The 20,000-nt window shown below is 45.9% G+C and overlaps 1 protein-coding gene across 1 annotated transcript in view; it reads left to right on the top strand.

The window, feature by feature from the left end:
* atp11b (ATPase phospholipid transporting 11B) overlaps positions 1 to 20,000 on the top strand; it is a 52,369-nt gene that overhangs the window by 13,079 nt on the left and 19,290 nt on the right. The window contains exons 7-19 of the mRNA XM_083694764.1: positions 781 to 978; positions 1,139 to 1,297; positions 2,284 to 2,462; positions 3,096 to 3,164; positions 3,263 to 3,336; positions 3,748 to 3,851; positions 5,094 to 5,275; positions 8,591 to 8,794; positions 11,288 to 11,441; positions 15,131 to 15,233; positions 15,705 to 15,850; positions 16,627 to 16,686; positions 17,058 to 17,185. Coding sequence (XP_083550890.1) covers positions 781 to 978; positions 1,139 to 1,297; positions 2,284 to 2,462; positions 3,096 to 3,164; positions 3,263 to 3,336; positions 3,748 to 3,851; positions 5,094 to 5,275; positions 8,591 to 8,794; positions 11,288 to 11,441; positions 15,131 to 15,233; positions 15,705 to 15,850; positions 16,627 to 16,686; positions 17,058 to 17,185 — 1,760 coding nt within the window. The remainder of the gene's footprint in view (positions 1 to 780; positions 979 to 1,138; positions 1,298 to 2,283; positions 2,463 to 3,095; positions 3,165 to 3,262; positions 3,337 to 3,747; positions 3,852 to 5,093; positions 5,276 to 8,590; positions 8,795 to 11,287; positions 11,442 to 15,130; positions 15,234 to 15,704; positions 15,851 to 16,626; positions 16,687 to 17,057; positions 17,186 to 20,000) is intronic.

Consider the following 20,000-nt stretch of genomic DNA (forward strand, 5'->3'; position numbering starts at 1 on the left):
ACCCATCCTCCCTGTGTATATCATTCACTGTCTGTGTGTGTGTGTGCGCGCGCGCCTGTGTGTGTGCGCGCCTGTGTGTGTGTGTGCCTGTATGCGCACCTGTGTGTGTGTGTGTGTGTGTGTGTGTGTGTGTGTGTCTGTATGTGTATGTGTGTGAGTGTCAGTCAGTGTGATAGTGAGAGCAGGCTTTGAAGTATTGTATTTATCCCCCCCCCCTCCTCCTCCCCGTGCCCGCCCCCACACAGAAGCAGTGGGTATGGCTGTAAATATTGCGACTGGGTATACAGAAAGTGACAGTCACACATTGGACCTACCTGCCAGCCAGTCTCGCTACACCAATTACTCAATAAGAAATGTTCCCTACCCAATTCGTGGGAGAGCACTTTAATCTAACTGTCGTATTTACCTCTGGTGTTTACTTGGAAATGATGTGGTCACAATTGGGTACTCAATTTGTTACTCTCTGGTACTTCAAAGAAATGAACACTATTGATTTACTGCCATCAAATGGTTCTGGGCGGTGTCATACGATATTGAACCCTGAAAAAACTAACGAACAAGCAATTAATAGATGATTGTATAAATACTATTTCACCTACTAATTGCTATTTCATGTGATCTCTAAGTCAATGTACTTATATATATAACATTTCTGTACCTTCAATTAAAGTACAATTAACCTGGTTTTCCATTGGTGCCTGAACTCACATTTCTTTCTCTCCTCCTCCTCCTCCTCCTCTTCTCACCCCCTCTCCTCCTCTTCCTCCTCTTCCTCCCCAGATCCTGAAGTTCATCTCGGACTTCCTGGCGTTCCTGGTCCTGTACAACTTTATCATCCCCATCTCGCTGTACGTTACCGTGGAGATGCAGAAGTTCCTGGGCTCCTTTTTCATTGGCTGGGACTTGGACCTGTACCACGAGGAGAGTGATCAGAAAGCTCAGGTCAACACATCAGACCTCAACGAAGAGCTTGGACAGGTGTGTGTGTGTGTGTGTTTGCGTGTGTGCCTGTGCGTGTGTGCCTGTGCGTGTGTTATCAATGTCTGCTTATGTTGCCTTGTATGACCTTCTAGCTGTGTGTGTGTGAGCGCGTGCACACGTTTATGTGTGTGTGTGTGTGTGTGTGTGTGTGTTCCAGGTGGAGTACGTGTTTACAGATAAAACAGGCACCTTGACGGAGAACGAGATGCAATTCCGGGAATGTTCCATCAACGGGATCAAATACCAGGAGATTAACGGCAAACTGGTACCAGAGGGAATGACGGACGACTCACCAGACGGATCTATACCTCATCTGGTAGCTGCTACGGCCTCATTCAGCCTCTCTTGTTTCTGTGTACTTGGACAAAATCATCTTTGAGGGGGATTTCTGATTGTGTCTGATTGTGATTTCTGATTGTGTCTGATTGTGATTTCTGATTGTGTCTGATTGTGATGTCTGATTGTGGTGTCTGATTGATTTCTGATTGTGGTGTCTGATTGATTTCTGATTGTGTCTGATTGATTTCTGATTGATTTCTGATTGTGGTGTCTGATTGATTTCTCATTGTGTCTGATTGATTTCTGATTGTGTCTGATTTCACAAAAGAGACACAATTTCACAATATAACAACTACAATACCCCCCCCCCCCCGCTTCTACCCTATTAAGATCTCACTCTGCCCCATGCTAACCTAGCACATTGCCCCATGCTAACCTAGCACATTGCCCCATGCTAACCTAGCACATTGCCCCATGCTAACCTAGCACATTGCCCCATGCTAACCTAGCACATTGCCCCATGCTAACCTAGCACAATGCCCCATGCTAACCTAGCACTATGCCCCATGCTAACCTAGCACTAAGCCCCATGCTAACCTAGCACTATGCCCCATGCTAACCTAGCACATTGCCCCATGCTAACCTAGCACATTGCCCCATGCTAACCTAGCACTATGCCCCATGCTAACCTAGCACATTGCCCCATGCTAACCTAGCACTATGCCCCATGCTAACCTAGCACATTGCCCCATGCTAACCTAGCACATTGCCCCATGCTAACCTAGCACATTGGTCAAGTCAGTCTCCTCTCTTTTCATTCATCCAATGTATTTTCTCAGCATTTCTACCTGTGTGTTGTCATTGATAATTATGTTCCTTGATGGCGCGCCATGTCTATTTGTTTCAGTCTATAACTCTTGGTAGAGTTTAATACTCATGTTTGTCTGTTTTTCTGTTTCTCTCTTTCGCTCTCTCTCTCTCTCTCTCTCTCCCCCGTCGGTCTGTCCGTCGGTGTGTTCTCAGAATCGTGAGGAGGAGCTGTTTCTGAAGGCGGTGTCGCTGTGTCACACGGTGGAGATCAGCTATGATGTGCCGGACGGACCAGGTGACCCCTTCTCTCACCCCAACGGCTTCTCCACCACACACATGGAGTACTACGCCTCCTCGCCCGACGAGAAGGCTCTGGTGGAGGCTACCAAAAGGTAGTACTGCCCCTGCCTGTCTGTCTACCTGTCTGTCTGCATGTCTGTCTACTTGTCTGTCTGCCTGTCTGTCTGCCTGTCTATCTGCCTGCCTGTCTGTCTGCCTGTCTGTCTGCCTATCTGCCTGCCTGCTTGCCTGGCTCTGGTGGAGGCTACCAAAAGGTATTACTGCCCCTGTCTGTCTGCCTTTCTGTCTGCCTGCCTGTCTGTCTGTCTATCTATCTGTCTGTCTATGTATCTGTCTGTCTGCCTATATGTCTCTGTCTGTCTGTCTGTCTGTCTGTCTGCCCTCTGTCTGTCTGTGTCTACATGTCTCTCTCTGTCTGTCCACCTGTCTGTCTGCACTACGCCTCCTCGTTAAAAGGTAGAGCACCAAGGACAGAAAAACTGTGTTGAATCTCAACTCTCATCTCTCTGCTCTCGTCTCTCAGCTCAGGCAATTTGTTGTGCTGTCAGATCATATTGATCTAGCTGTAAAACCAGAGTTTTTCTCAATGTGCTCCTAGGACAAGCAAACTCATTAATCCAGACAAATTCAGGAAAGGTTCAACACAGATATTTCAGACCATAGTTCGGCCTGTCGTGTATATTTAGACAGATCTTGTAATAATCGTGTGTTTTTTTTTATTGTAGGATGGGAGTGACCTTTATGGGGAGCAACGGACAAAAGATGGAAATAAAAACATTTGGAAAATCAGAAAAGTAAGTGTCATCTCTTTATTTATTTATTTATGATGTGAAGATTTTTTTAATGTGTCTTGATGAAAAACTGTATATTGTTATTCCTTTGTTTTCTGCAGGTATAAACTCCTGCATGTCCTGGAGTTTGACGCCAACAGACGAAGAATGAGTGTGATATTGCAGATCCCCTCAGGTACCGAGCCAAACTCCAAATGGATATACCTCGAATCAATAATTGTGTTCTTAAACACTCTGTTCTGCACACAGTCGATCAAAACAATGTTTGTGTGCATTTCTGCGTTATATTGCATCCCGTTGCAGGTATATCTCATCTAATGTCAGCCATTTTTGATTTGGGCCTGCACCAGGAGAGGCTGGTGGAGGTAGAAATCGGAGGACGGGCTCATTGTAGTGGATGGAACAGAGTAAAGAATGGTATCGAAACGCGTGCGTGTTCCAAGCATTACAATGAGCCCGTCCTCCGATTTCTATCTCCACCAGCCTCCCCTGGCCGACACCTTGCTTCAGCCCACCCATCTCCCATAAACGTACTGTCGCCCTCTGTTTGATCTGTAACTTTTTTTAATCTGTTCTTTTGTTTCAGGGGAAAAAGTGCTATTTACAAAGGGAGCCGAGTCGGCCATTTTGCCCTTCACTAAGAGTGGAGAGATCGAGAAGACGAGGCTGCATGTAGATGAGTTTGCCTTGGTAAGTGGGTTACTACATCACATATGAGGCCATGCATGTACAATTCAAATGTACAGAAGGTTATTCTGTGTGTATGTCAACTATTTTGCCCACAGACACATGCGCGCACACACAGGCGTGCACACACACACACACATACATACACACACACACATATACGTTCAGAAGATTATTCTGTGGCATGTCAATTTATGAGCACTGCTGTAGAATGTTCTCTGGGACACTTTTTTATGGAATAAATACATACATTACATGCAGATGCACACACGCACACATACATACACACACACACACGCACACATACATACACACACACACGGGCACACATGCACAAGGACCAACACAGGCACACGAGCGCACACGGTCACACATGCAGAGGATTATTCTGTGTGTATGTCATCTCTTATGTGTTTTCATTCCACTAGATTGAGAACACATCTCATGCCAGATATATATTTATATATATATACACAGAGCTGCTCTGAAAAACACATTCCACACATTTCTCTGTGTTTGTGTTTGTGTGTGTTCTCGTGTGTGCCTGCGTGTGCCTGCGTGTGCCTGTGTGTGTGTGTGTGTGTGTGTGTGTGTGTGTGTGTGTGTGTGTGTGTGTGTGTGTGTGTGTTGGATTGCCTCTCATGTTTTACTGCAGTGTAATGATTGCTCCCGGACCCCCGCCTCTCCTTGCCCCCCCGCGAGTGCAGCCAGTAAATCCCGCAACTTAACGGCCCATTTCTCCCAAACATCAGGGCCCGTTTTGAGATTCGGTTTTGATTTGTGACAGGCAACAGAAGTGCTCCTTTGATATAGAGCCAAGCCCTGACACATTCCTGTTTCCCTCCCTGCTCTCTCTCTCTCCCACCCCCGTCTCTCTCTCTCTCAATTCTCTTTTCTCTCCCCCTTCTTTCCTCTCTCTCTCTCTTCCTTCTATTCCCTCCCTCCCTCCGCCCCCTCTCTTTTCTCTTTCTCTTCTGCTTCCTATCCCTCTCTACCCCCCCTCTCTCTCCTCCTTCTCCCCCGCTCTTTTCTCTCTCCACCGTCCAACCCTTTGTTCTATCCTTTCCCTCTCTCTCTTTTCTCTCTCCTGCTTCTCTTCTCCATCTCCTACTCTCCCCTCCTTTCCCTCCCCATCTCCCCACCCCCCCTCTCTCCCCTCTCCTCCTCGATTTCACTCCCATCTCTTTCCACCTACCATCCCCCTCCCCTACCCCTCCCCACCCTCTTCCCCTCTCCCCCCTCCAGAAGGGCCTGCGGACCCTGGTGGTGGCCTGCAGACACTTCAGCATGGAGGAGTATGAGGAGGTGGACCGGAGGATCCATGAGGCCCGGACGGCCCTGCAGCAGAGGGAAGAGAGGCTGGCCCAGGTGTTCGCCTTCATAGAGAAGGACCTGGAGCTGCTGGGGGCCACCGGGGTGGAGGACAAGTAGGTGTAACACACACAGACAGACGCGAATACACGCACACACACAGACAGACACGCAGACGGACATGGACACATACACACATGGACACACACACACACACACACACACACACACACACAAACAGGTTATGGCCAACAGGACATATTTTATGGCTGTTGCTGCCGAGCTTCCTCCTGCTGAGTTCCTGGGAGCAGCATGTTTACCTTGATGACACAGCAGAGTGGAGTCACCATGGAGATTCAACACACACACACACACACACACACACACACACACACACACACGGATGAACACACACACACACACACACACACACACACACACGGATGAACACACACACACACACACACACACACACACACACACACATTGACCCACGCACACAAACACACACACATCCCTGCTACAGCCCCCCTGCTCCCCCTGCCTCCCCTGCCTCCCTACCTTGGGCCTAATGCAGTTAGCCATTCAATTCTGAATTCTCTATGACTCAGGACTTATGTGTCACACAGTACAGCTACAAAAAAATAATTCCTCATTCAAGCCTCTAGGTAACTCAGTCTGCAAGCAGTTTATCCAACATGCTTCCCTCTCAATAATAATCTCTCCCCATCCCAACCCTCCCCCTTGGGTAGAACCTCAGACCATATAAATACAATGAGTAGAACAGACATGGTCCCTCAGACCATGGCAATTTGGCTAGTACACCAAAAGATGTCTGACATGGTGGAATTGTGATACATGATTGCCATGGAAATCATTGTGACTGCGTGTGTAGAACACAAAGAGGAAATTCTAATTCAGAGGTGGCACCATAGCAACTCATTGGACTGAACATTCCAATGTCAGTTGGGTCATTATTATTATTTCTTTTTTTTTAAGGTTATTTTGAGTGGGGCAGTCCCACTCTTACATTTTTCATCTTTATTGGATAGAGACAGTGGAGAGAGACAGGAAAGTAAGGAGGAGAGGGTATGTCAGCAGGGTGTGGGCCGGATTCGAAACCATGCCGACATGGGCATATGTGTGCACTGTTGGCCGTGGTGCTGGACCACTGGACCACCCCAGGCCACTGGGTTGGGTTGGTAATAAAGCTGTGAACTCAAACTTCCAAGTGGTACGCCAAAAAAGATGGCCGCCGGTACCCCCACCATGGAACGTTGATTTGAATGGGCATGTCAGTTCTACTCATTCTGTCTCTATGCCGAGGACGGCACACTTCATGGCTAGTTTGTGTAAAGTGTCCGGCCACGGGGGACTTGTCCTCTTGGTTTCTCATATATAACTCTTGTGTTCTGTGGTCCGAGTCTTCAGCTCCATCTCTGTAATATAATACTTCAGCTCCAACTCCCCACATAACAAAATCCACACAGACGTTTCAATAAGAAGACCACAAACGTTGTTAGATTTGACAGGCTATCCTTCCTTTTACCTGGAAGGCTTTCCCAGTTTGGGGTGTGAGAAATAATCACCTTTTAATCATCATGGCATCACAGTCAGTACAATTATGACGGGGAAAATGCCAATCTGCCCTTCCCTCTGGTAATTTTCTTTGTCATAACTGCGTTAACTGAACCATGATTTAAAGCGGACTGTCCGTTCATGTGACCTTGTGACCCGGGCAAAACGAACACAGCTTATTTTGAAGGACACCCAGCATGCCAGGATCCGACCGGACCCAACCGGACCAGCAGAACCACTACAGTAGTTGCGTGTACTGTATTCGTGCGGAGGGAGAGATGTCATTATGACATGTAATGAGGCGTGTAAACAAGCTCCATTAAAACAATTATGTAACAGCGGTTCCCTGGCCAGTACAGCTGGCTCTGGGGTCAGCGGGCGCTCGGCGTAGAACGACGAGACATGTCTATGATAATTACTCCGTAGATGACACGATACGTTATAGCCGATTGACCGGACTGGTTATTGTTACCTGTCAGACGCGCGCGCACACACACACACACACACACACACGCACACACGCGCACACGCGCACACGCACACGCACACGCACACGCACATACACATGCACACACACACACACACACATATATACATGCACATACGCACACACACACACACACACACACACACACACACACACACACCCGTTTGGGGTAAACAGGCCTACCCCAATGACAGCCAACGAGTAGTGATGCGAACGTACATTTTTGTGCCTTGGCTGGTAGGTTAACGTGTGTGTACGGGCTAGTGCACACACACACACACACGCACACACACACACACACACACACACACACACACACACACACACACACACACGTGTTCTGCAGAGGAACTCGGAACAGCCCACACCATCTGCTTGTGTGTCAGCGCAGTCACTCTCTTTCTTATCTTTTCCTCTCTCTCTCTCTCTCTTCTTTCTTCTTTCTCTCTTCTCTATCTCTCCTCTCTCTCTCTCCCCCCCTCCACCCCTCTCTCTCTCTCCCCCCTTATCTCTCTCTCTCTCTTTCTCTCTCTTCTTTCTCTCTCTCCCTCTCCTCTCTCTCTCCTCTCTCCCCCCCCACCCCCCCATCTCTCTCTGCTTCTAATGAACATAATGAATTCTCCCTCTGGCAGACACACATCGCGTCTCCTCTCTTCTCTCTCAGAGTCTTCCACAGAGCCTCTCCATCATTTACGATATGATAAATCTTCATCACTTCACCCTCTGCAGGACTCTCTTATAATGAGGCTGGCTAATAAAGCTGATGAATATAACATTCCTATCTAGTCATAATCTCAGTGTTCATCAGCCGGCAGTGCATATACTGTGAGCTACGTGGTGTCTTATTGAGGGAGAGATCATGTCTGGCTGTTTTCGCTCAGATCAGTGCCCCGAGGGAAGACTCAACACATCGTGACTGTGCATGATAATCGCAGCATCTCTAACTTATTTGGGAGCTGAAATGTGTTTATATCAAAGGTTACTTTCTCTGATATCTGATATGGCAAGCTGCTGTGCAGAATGGGGTTGATTGTGCACTTATTAACACATGTTATGACTGTGTGTGTGTCTCTGTTTCTCTGTCTGTCTCAAGAGAGGCATTAGGCCACACACACACACACACACACACACACACAGTTAACACTGCCCTAATCCCCCTCCTGAGACACACACACACACACACACACACACTGCTGTTAACACTGCTGTGTGTGTCTCTGTCTGTCTCAGGAGAGGCATTAGGGCAGTGTTGACTGTCTGTCTGTATGTGTCTAGAAATAGCTTTGAACTTGTTCTAATTAGTTCTTACTCTCTCTCTCTCTCTCTCCCCCCTCCCCCCTTCCCCACCCTCCCCCCCCTCCCCCAGGCTCCAGGAAAAGGTCCAGGAGACCATCGAGGCGCTGCGCCTTGCGGGCATCAAAGTGTGGGTGCTGACGGGGGACAAGCACGAGACGGCGGTCAGCGTCAGCCTGTCCTGCGGCCACTTCCACCGCACCATGAACATCCTGGAGCTGGTCCAGCAGCACTCAGACAACGAGTGTGCCGAGCAGCTCCGCAGGTTGGCCCGCAGGTAAGGGGCACATATATACACACACATACACATATATACACACACATACACATATATATACACACATATATACACACACATACACATATATACACACACACACATATACATACACACACACACACACACACATATGCATGCACGCACACACACACATATACACATACGCACACACATATACATGCACACATACATTTACATTTATTGCATTTAGCAGACCCCTTTATCAAAAGCGACTTACAACAAATACATTTGTTTAAGTAAGTGAATCATCTATCCATCAGTCTTCATAATATAAAGTAATCAATGCTCAGACCAGGGGCCATTGGCAGTCACAATGCTAGAAGAAGGATTTTTTATTTATTTATTTATTTATTATTATTATTATTAACAGGAGAGAAACTTGTACAGGGGGGTAGTGGGGGTGACACACACACACACACACACACACACACACACTTACATTCAATTTCAGAAACCCCTCAGCTCAGTTAACTTTAAAGAATGACTTCAGTCCTATGAAGATTAATTTAATTTGTTTCACTTCAATGATTTCAATGCAGGTCAGTTGTCAGTATAACAGTTACCAGCTGTTGGTAATTTTAGGTGTAAAGGAGAGAGCTCCAATTAATGGAATCACTGTCACAACATCTCAGGTCAAACGAACCTCGATCAGGGAATCTGTAACACACAGACAGACATGATGAAGCTTTTCTGTGCCTTGCTTTTTGGGTGGTCTGTGCTTCGATGTTAGTTTGTATTTATTGTTTATATTGTTTGTATTCTTCTTGTTGTAAAGCGCTGTGAGATCATTGTCTTTGTGAAAAAGGCTGTACAAATATATTCGATTGATTGATTTATGTTGGCTGTTGGTGTAGCAGTTTATAGAATGGCCTGTGAGACTTTGAGTGTAGTTGCCATGGGAACCCTGTGTGTGTCTGACAGAGACATGGTACTGACCATGAGCGGTGTTGTTGTTGTTGTTCTTCAGCGAATCTTCTGTTGGTAACACCGACACAAACCTCGTCCCCAGACTATAAGCCTGGAATAACAACGACTCAAACCTTCACTCCAGAACCAGGGTGAATTTACTAAGTAAAGTGTCTGTTGTGTCGGGGAACTGCTGAGGGAGAAGACTGATCTGAAGTAAAGCCAATGGCTATGCCACCGTCTGTTTTTCGACAATCTTTCTATTGGCTTAGGGAAGGCCAAGTTTTTTTTTTTTTTTATTTTTTTTTTTATTTTTTTTTTATATATTTTAGGGCATTTCTAAATAGATATGTCGAGGGTCGGAATCGAACCAGGAACCTTGCGATTACGTGGTGTGCGCATTAGTGTGCTACACCACTAAGCGCCCCCCAGGAAGGCCAAGTTTGACTTTCACGCATTTGGAACTAGGCAAACACAAACATATCGCTATTCTAAATGTACATATACACTCACCAACAACAACAACAACATAATAATATATATATATATATACAGTATATACTGTATATATAACATGGATACGTTCTCTGGATGTTATTGGTCTAAATGCTTCTCCGTCTCATTCTAGAAATGCGTGCTTTATTAAGCCCCGAGTTCTTATACCAGTTCTTCTGCTGTTTTCACAACAAGTGTGTCTCTTTCTTTGTCTCTTTCCATGTCTAGTATGTTTGTTTGCTCCGTCAAACGTGGTTAAGGGAACGGGCCACGACACTACTGATGTCGTTAGGGAACCCTGCGCGTTAGGGACACAGACGGAGACATCTTGAGACGTGGTGCTGCCCCTGGGAGCAGTTGCTGAGGAAATGTTGTGTCGGTGTCGTGTTTACCCGTCATGAGAGGATTTGTGTAGGGGACGATCGGAGACGCTGTGACTTCTTAATCACGGGGGGGGGAGTAGGACGGGGGACGGGGAGAGGGGGAGACCTGGTGCCCCCCCGAGGTAGCAGCTGCTGTTCTGATGGTGATTCACGACGGGTGGGGGGTGGGGGGAGGGGGGGAACGTGGGGGGAGGGAGGGAACTGGGGGGGTGGAGGCTTCAAAAGGATTCATGCACCCTCCCACACAAGTGTGATAAATGATGAAAATGTTGTTGAGGAGTCAAGACTGTGAATGTTGTCATGGTTCTGTCGTTTGAAATTAGTAGTTGTTTTGATGTCTCATCTCCTTTTCTCTTTTCTTTCCCCTCCTCCTCCCCCCTCCCCCCCCCCCTCTACCCTCCTCTCCTCTCCTCCACTCCCCCCCACCATCCTCCCCCAGTATTTGCTGTACATTTCACTTCATAACACACACTTCCCAACTCTCTGTTGATCATCAGAGCAGGGTGTAGCCAAATGTAGCTGGCAGTTGACAACACAGAAATAAACACGTCATTTTCATGGCAGGGAGTTCACTGCGTGCGTGAGTGCGTGCGTGATGTTCATTACATGTCCTGTGGCTATCTCAACTCTCTCTCTCTCTCTCTCCCCCTCTCCCTCTCCCTCTCCCCTGCCTCCCCCCCTCCAGGATCAAGGAGGACCATGTGATTCAACATGGTTTGGTGGTAGACGGGGCCAGTCTATCTATGGCTCTCAGGGAGCATGAGAAGCTGTTCATGGAGGTGTGTAGGAACTGCTCCGCCGTGCTCTGCTGCCGCATGGCCCCCCTGCAGAAGGCCAAGGTGAGACACACACACACACACACACACACACACACACACACACCTACCTGACAGAGCACACCTTAGAACAGAGACAGCCTATCAGACCTCTCTGTAGAGCAGTTAACCTATCAGAGAACACCTTAGAACAGGGTCTGCCTATCAGAGCACAGCTTGGAGCCGCTTGGAGCAGAGGCAGCCCATCAAAACCTCTCCATTCTAAAGTATTATTATATTTATTATTATATAAAGTATGTAAAGGAACTATTTGCCATCGGCCTTCATTGGCACCACTCTTCCTTATAGAACACTCGTTGTCGACCTATCAGAATTCAGAATTCAGAATTCTTTTATTTGGCCAAGTATATTTGCACATACAGGAAATTGACTTGGTGAGCAGACCTCTGCTTAGCACACGGTTAGCCTATCAAAGCTATTTCAGCTATTTCAGTGTTTTTCTTGTTTTTTTTCCCAGAACTGCCTACGTTGGTGGTCAGAGTTATGAGTTGACATTTCTAAATGGTGAAACTAATCAGAAAAAAAGAAAACATTGAATTGAAGCTGAGAATCTCTACTGGAGTATAGAGCTAAAAGAAGACAAAATGCTTCCTCTTTCCAACGCTACATGTACAGTGCGTTGGTGGTCAGAGTTATGAGTAGTAGTCCTTTATCAGGAGAAGCCAGGGCCAGAGGTTAATTGCTCTGGTCGTCCTCCTGGTCCCACTGATGTTAACCTGCTCTGCCTGTCCACCAGAGTAGGCTGGTCAAGGTAGAAATTGGAGGGATGAGGAATGGTATCAAACACGTGCATTACAATGAGCCTGTCCTCAGATTTCCACCTCCACCAGCCTCCCCCTGCATGTCTGCTTACTGCTGATGCTGTAATGAGTGTTTCTGTCTTGGTCCCCAGAGGCCCATTATGTTGAAATAGAAATAGATTAAGTAGAAGCACAGCATGTGAGAGTTATGTTCTGTCTTCTGTCGTGGTCTGGCGGCGCGGCTGCTGAAGACCTCCCCAGACATCCATTATGTCCATGTAGAAATGTATGGTGTAGATTAGGAAGGCTGAGAGAGTTGTGTGTGTTCTGTTCTTGTCTGGTGTATTTCTGTCTTGGTCAGGTGATCGGGTTGCTTAAGAGCTCCCCGGATGTCCATTATACACTACATAGCCAAAAGTATGTGGACACCCCTTCTAATTAGTTGGGTTCAGCTATTTCAGCCACACCCATTGCTAACAGGTGCATAAAAGCAAGCATACAACCATGCAATGTCCTTAGACAAACATTGGCAGTAGAATGGGTCGTACTGAAGAGCTCAGTGACTTTCAACGTGGCACCGTCATAGAATGCCACCTTTCCAACAAGTCAGTTTGTAAAATGTCTGCCCTGCTCGAGCTTCCCCCGGTCAACTGTGAGTGCTGTTATTGTGAAGTGATGACCTCTAGGAGCAACAACATCCAAGCCGCGAAACGGTCGGCCACACGAGCCCACAGACCGGGACCGCCGAGTGCTGAAGCACGTAAAAATCGTCTGTCCTCGGTTGCAACACTCACTACCGAGTTCCGCTCTGCCTCTGGAAGCAACGTCGGCACAAGAACTGTTCGTCGGGAGCTGGGTAATGGGTTTCCGTGGCCGAGCAGCCTCACACAAGCCTAACATCACCACGGGCAATGCCAAATGTCGGCTGGAGTGGTGGAAAGCACACCGCCGTTGGGCTCTGGAGCAGTGGAAACGCGTTCTCTGGAGTGATGAATCACGCTTCGCTACCTGGCAGTCTGACAGACGATTCTGGGTTCTGGCCTCGTCTGGTCCTGTTTCAGCATGACAATACCCCCGTGCACAAAGCGAGGTCCATAATGACATGGTTTGGCAAGAGTGGAATGGAAGAACTTCTCTCGCCTGCAAAGAGCCCTGACCTCAACCCCATCAAACACCTTTGGGATGATTGGAACGCCGACTGTGAGCCAGGCCTTTTCGCCTAACATCGTGCCCGACCTCACTAATGCTCTTGTGGCCGAATGGGAGCGAATCCCCGCAGCCATGTTCCAAAATCTAGTGGAAAGCCTTCCCAGAAGAGTGGATGCCGTTATAGCAGCAAAGGGGGGACCAACTCCATATTCATGCCCATGGTTTTGGAATGAGATGTTTAACAAGCACATGTGGGTTTGATGTTTCGGTCGTCCACATACTTTTGGCCATGTAGTGTAGATACATAGATAAATAGTTGGTAGGGTTGGGCGGTGTAATGGTAATACGGTATCCCGTGGGATTTGAAAATGCCCACAGTGTGCTTTTCAATACCCTCATGAAATGTCTGCTCCATTATCTATCAAACTGCTGTTTGTCAATTCACAATGTGTAACAGCGCAGCTGCCGGCGTGGTTGGAGAAAGAATTACTAGTGTAACTTTTAGGGTGTTGAACGTGACCTCTTCCACCTGAGGTCAGAGAAGGTGGAAGAAAAAAAAGATGACTAGCGTTAATGACTTGGTCCCTAAAAAAATGCCTTGACTTGGTCCCTAAAAAACTGCTACTATACGGCAGCATTTCGGGTTTCCGAAAGGAGAGCCTGCAGATTTGGACATGGTTATTTGCATGAAAAAGATGACGGCCAGAGATGGGAACACTAATCCACACCCGCACCTAAAACTTGAAACACCCATTAGCAGCTGCACGGATGGGAAATTTGTCTATCAAGTGCTGCTGTCGGGTTCAGACAGGTATTCGCTAACAACGGATATGTGGTCGTCAGTTAACACAACGACATACACGTTGTTAACCGTCCACTTTGTCGCACCCGACTGGAAACTACAGTCAAAATGCCTACAGATTAGCTTTTTTTCCAGAAATCCTCACGGCGGACAACGTTATTGATGCACTCTGCGCAGATGCGAATAAACTTGCAGCCATAAGGACTGACACCGCTGCTAACATTGCAGCCGCCGTCAGGGCCCTGAATTGGCCGTTGCTCAACTGTTTTACCGCCGCCGTCGCTCACAGCTGGCCCCGAAAGAGAGAGCTCAAAAAGAAGCAAGCGGAATTAGGACCCCCACAGCATAGCCTCACAACGGTAACTAAAGTAATATTTTATAGACAAATGATAGCCTAGCCTGACATAGGACATGATGCTTCTTATTAAGCTATCATATTATGCTATCCAACTGTTTAGTTTAGTTTGTCAAGCTGTGCCTAAATGATTGTTTGTTTAGGCTAAATGTCATACGGTATAGCAGTCACAACATAAATAATTCAGTTTTTCAACGTAGATTAAATATATGGAGCAACGACTTCTCCCGCCAGCCCCATGCGACGTTATTATTTATTTTTACTGGGTACCGTATACCCCGGTAAAATTTGAGGACGGTATAAAGGTATGAAAAAATGTATACCGCCCAACCCAGATAGATAGATAGACAGACAGACAGATAGATAGATAGATATTTTATTTGAGTGTCAATCCACAATAGTGCAGCAATTGAACAAAACAATACAGATTAAAACATCAATACAATACATCATCTACACACATGTATGCGAAAACAAAATCCAATTAAATATAAACTGACAATTATGCATTTATAAAGAAACATCTTCTGTACGTTGCAGAATCAGAAGCTGTTGTATGTGTTCCTGTCAGGTACAGATAGAAATGGATTAGAGTGCATGTGCATCAGTGTGTGAAGAGTTCTGCTCTGTCCTCTGTCTGGGTCAGGTGGTGAGGATGTTTAAGACGTCTCCAGAGAAACCCATCACTCTGGCCATCGGAGATGGAGCGAACGACGTCAGCATGATCCAGGAGGCCCACGTTGGCATAGGTCAGTCCTCTAAACCAATCACGATGCATTCAAATCAAACATTGAACGTACATTTGTTATCCAAAACATCACTAAGCAATCAAGTCTAACTTGATTTAATGTTCATTTGCCAGTTATTAAATCTACAATAACAAATAAGCACTAGAACTATTTTCAGTGGTAGATTTCATAATTTCACTGTGATGTTTCAAAGCTAAGTGGCTAACAACAACACAACCTAACGGTTGTCACCCTGTCACTTTATTGTCACTTTTATTACTTGTTATTGAATTGTTTATTGTTGCTGACTGCTGTTGTTGAGCGTGGAGCGAGATCCCAAAACATTTCACTGTCAATTACAACCGTATGCGTTATAAGTGACAAATACAACTTGATTTGATTTAGATTTAGATTTGATTCGATAACAGCTCCTGCCGCTGTCAACGCTAACGAGGCTAAGTGGCTAACACACCCTGACGTGTGTGTTTTCAGGCATCATGGGCAAAGAGGGCCGACAAGCGGTGAGAAACAGCGACTACGCCATCGCGAGGTTCAAGTTCCTCTCCAAGCTGCTGCTGGTCCACGGCCACTTCTACTACATTAGGATAGCGACTCTCGTGCAGTACTTTTTTTACAAGGTAAGTCACACACGTTGGGTTGGTTGCGTTGTCCTGAGTACGAGTCAGTGGAGGTGGAAGTCTGAGGTTTTCCGCTCTCAGGTTTCTGCCGACGCTGATGTGTTCGTTGAGCATCAGCGCTGTTCATCTGGTTGAACCTTGCCCTGGGACTGGATGACCATCTGTCTAACACACACACACACACACACACACACACAGGCACACACACAGGCACACGGGCACACACACACACACACACACAGGCACACACACACACACACACACACACACAGGCACACACACACACACACAGGCACACACACACACACACACAGGCACACACGGGCACACATACACACACACGGGCAAACACACACACACAGGCACGCGCACACACACACACACACACACACACACCCTTGGACTGGATGACCATCTGTCTAGCAACTCTAGCATTGTTACTCTTTAGTCCTGTCACACGTTACACGTTACTCTTTAGTCCTGTCACACGTTACACGTTACTCTTTAGTCCTGTCACACGTTGATTTCTGTACATTGTCCCTGTCTAATAAGTGGTATCGGTTGAAGAAAATATTGAAAACATACTGTACAGTCTCTGGATGGTCCTATTGTAAAACAAGAGTAGCTCGTCGTAGGAGTTAAAGCACATGCAGCATGTAGCCAGATAAACATGTTATTGGGTGTGTGTTGTCACTATTCTAAGAATCATAATCATAATAACATGGATACATCTGTCTGCCTGTGATTGGTCTAAATGCTTCTCTGTCTCCTTCTAGAATGTGTGCTTTATAACACCGCAGTTTTTATACCAGTTCTTCTGTCTGTTTTCACAACAAGTAAGTCCCTTTCTATGTCTCATTTTCTCATTGTTTAGTCCGTGTTTTCGGTCCGTTTTACCGTTAATTTGGCTTGGTGTGTATTCTGTCAGTGTATAGTCTTATGTATGCAACACATACTTGTTCTAAATATATCACACAGCACTTGCTGTACATTTCACTTCACAACACACACTTTCCAACTGTCTGTTGATCATCAAAGGAGGGTGTAGCCAAATGTATTTTCATGTCAGGGAGTTTACTGTGAGTGCGTGTGCATGCAATGTTTTCATTACATGTCCTGTGACTATCTCAACCTTCTTCTCTCCTGTCACCCCCCCCCCCCATGATCTCTCTCTCTCTCTCTCTCCCTCCCTCCCTCCCCCCTCCAGACCCTGTATGACAGCGTCTACCTGACATTGTACAACATCTGCTTTACGTCGCTGCCCATCCTGGTCTACAGTCTGTTTGAACAGCTGGTACACCCTCACGTGCTGCAGAGCAAACCAGCACTGTACAGGTACAACATATTTACACTAATTTGGACATATTTATACTAATAATCTGTATGTAATCCACCACTTACCTGTTTGACTATGATTATCTGATGGTGTGTTGTTATTGTTATTATTTTTTTTTATCCTTATATTCATTTACATTACATTTACACTCATGGCATTTAGCAGACGCCTTTATCCAAAGCAACTTACAACAAATACATTTGTTTAAGTAAGTGAATCATCTATCCATCAGTCATCATAAGACAAAGTAATCAACCCTCACACCAGGGGCCATAGGCAGTCGTATTCCCTGCGCTGTTGAGAGGTTCTGTTTGACTGTGATTATTTGATGGTGTGTTGATATTGTTATTATTCTTTATCCCTATACTCCCTGTGCTGTTGAGAGGTAGCTGTACTAAGTGGTTCAGCTGTGTCCCGTGCACATGACAAATGAGCTCTGATTTGATTTGACACTTTGGAGCCTCACGCACTACAGGGCCGACCCGGAACCATACTGTTCCGGTTCAGAACTTTTCTTTTTCTCACATTGTCCTTTCCAGCACTGCCTCAGCAGCTATGGTGGATGCGTAACCAGGCCAGGCCAGCCCAGTACAGCTCAGCTTGGCCCAGCCCAGTACAGCTCAGCTTGGCCCAGCCCAGTACAGCTCAGCTTGGCCCAGCTCAGTACAGCTCAGCTTGGCCCAGCCCAGTACAGCTCAGCTTGGCCCAGCCCAGTACAGCTCAGCTTGGCCCAGCTCAGTACAGCTCAGCTTGGCCCAGCCCAGTACAGCTCAGCTTGGCCCAGCTCAGTACAGCTCAGCTTGGCCCAGCTCAGTACAGCTCAGCTTGGCCCAGCCCAATACAGCTCAGCTTGGCCCAGCCCAGTACAGCTCAGCTTGGCCCAGCTCAGTACAGCTCAGCTTGGCCCAGCCCAGTACAGCTCAGCTTGGCCCAGCCCAGTACAGCTCAGCTTGGCCCAGCTCAGTACAGCTCAGCTTGGCCCAGCCCAGTACAGCTCAGCTCAGTACAGCTCAGCTTGGCCCAGCTCAGTACAGCTCAGCTTGGCCCAGCTCAGTACAGCTCAGCTTGGCCCAGCCCAGTACAGCTCAGCTTGGCCCAGCTCAGTACAGCTCAGCTTGGCCCAGTACAGCTCAGCTTGGCCCGGCCCAGTACAGCTCAGCTTGGCCCAGCCCAGTACAGCTCAGCTTGGCCCAGCTCAGTACAGCTTGGCCCAGCTCAGTACAGCTCAGCTTGGCCCAGCCCAGTACAGCTCAGCTTGGCCCAGCTCAGTACAGCTCAGCTCAGCTTGGCCCAGCCCAGTACAGCTCAGCTTGGCCCAGTACAGTACAGCTCAGCTTGGCCCAGCCCAGTACAGCTCAGCTCAGCTTGGCCCAGCCCAGTACAGCTCAGCGTAGTGTGAACTAGGGTTTATAAACCTTTTATTTATTGAGGTCCAAAGACCTCTTTTACAAGGGAGACCTAGCCGGCCATGGTGTTTGGCTCTTCTTCTGAGGGCTGATAATGTACTTTGATAATGTACTTTGATAATGTACTTTGATAATGTACTTTCTTTGTTTAGCAGCTTTGGCAGCTCTAAGCACTGGCTAGCTTTGTAGATTAGCTATTGGAGTTTAGAAGACTTGTTTTCGAATGAGGTTATTTCTTTCAAGCTTCTTTAGCTGCATGAAATGTCCTTCAAACCAGGACATGAAATTTCCTTCAAACCATTAGTATGTTAACACGAAATACAGGGCGTTTTGCTGCTTTGTGACCACGGAAATTAAATAAACATGTCTTCTGTATGTGTCCCTCGCTAAAGTATGAGCTGTCAAAAACGTTACTGTGGTTACAATAGGACAAACAAACTTTTCAGCCTCAAACCAGTCATGACTATTCAACTAAACAATAAGTGATTTTCAAGATTCTTGTCAGCGAATCATTTACTTACATGATTCTATGACTAGCAAAGGAGTTTAGAAGTTGAGTGTGCCGTATTTATTCAGTTTGGCAATGGTTTAGCCTGACGAGGCTAATGTTAAGACAATGTCTCTCTCCCCATACACAGAGACATAATATGATATATTATAATACATATATACTGAAAAATGTGACCATATATATTGAAAAATGTACGCACTCATTGTAATGTAAGTCGCTTTGGATAAAAGCGTCAGCTAAATGGTATATTTACATTTATGGCATTTAGCAGACGCCTTTATACAAAGCGACCTACAACAATACATTTGTTTAAGTAAGTGAATCATCTATCCAACAGTAATCTATGCTAGGACCAGGGGCCATAGGCAGTCACAATGCTAGAAAAAAGTTGTTATTTTTAAATTATTTGTATTTATTTATATATCTCCCTGTATATATTATATATTTTATATATCTACCTGTATATATTATATATTTTATATATCTACCTGCATATATTATATATTTTATATATCTCCCGGTATATATTATATATATATTTGATATATCTCCCGGTATATATTATATATATTTTATATATCTACCTGCATATATTATATATTTTATATATCTCCTGGTATATATTATATATTTTATATATCTACCTGCATATATTATATATTTTATATATCTACCTGCATATATTATATATTTTATATATCTACCTGCATATATTATATATTTTATATATCTCCTGGTATATATTATATATTTTATATATCTACCTGCATATATTATATATTTTATATATCTACCTGCATATATTATATATTTTATATATCTCCTGGTATATATTATATATTTTATATATCTACCTGCATATATTATATATTTTATATATCTACCTGCATATATTAT

The sequence above is a fragment of the Argentina silus genome, assembly GCF_951799395.1.
Source record: "Argentina silus genome assembly, chromosome: X".
Taxonomy (NCBI): Eukaryota; Metazoa; Chordata; class Actinopteri; order Argentiniformes; family Argentinidae; genus Argentina; species Argentina silus.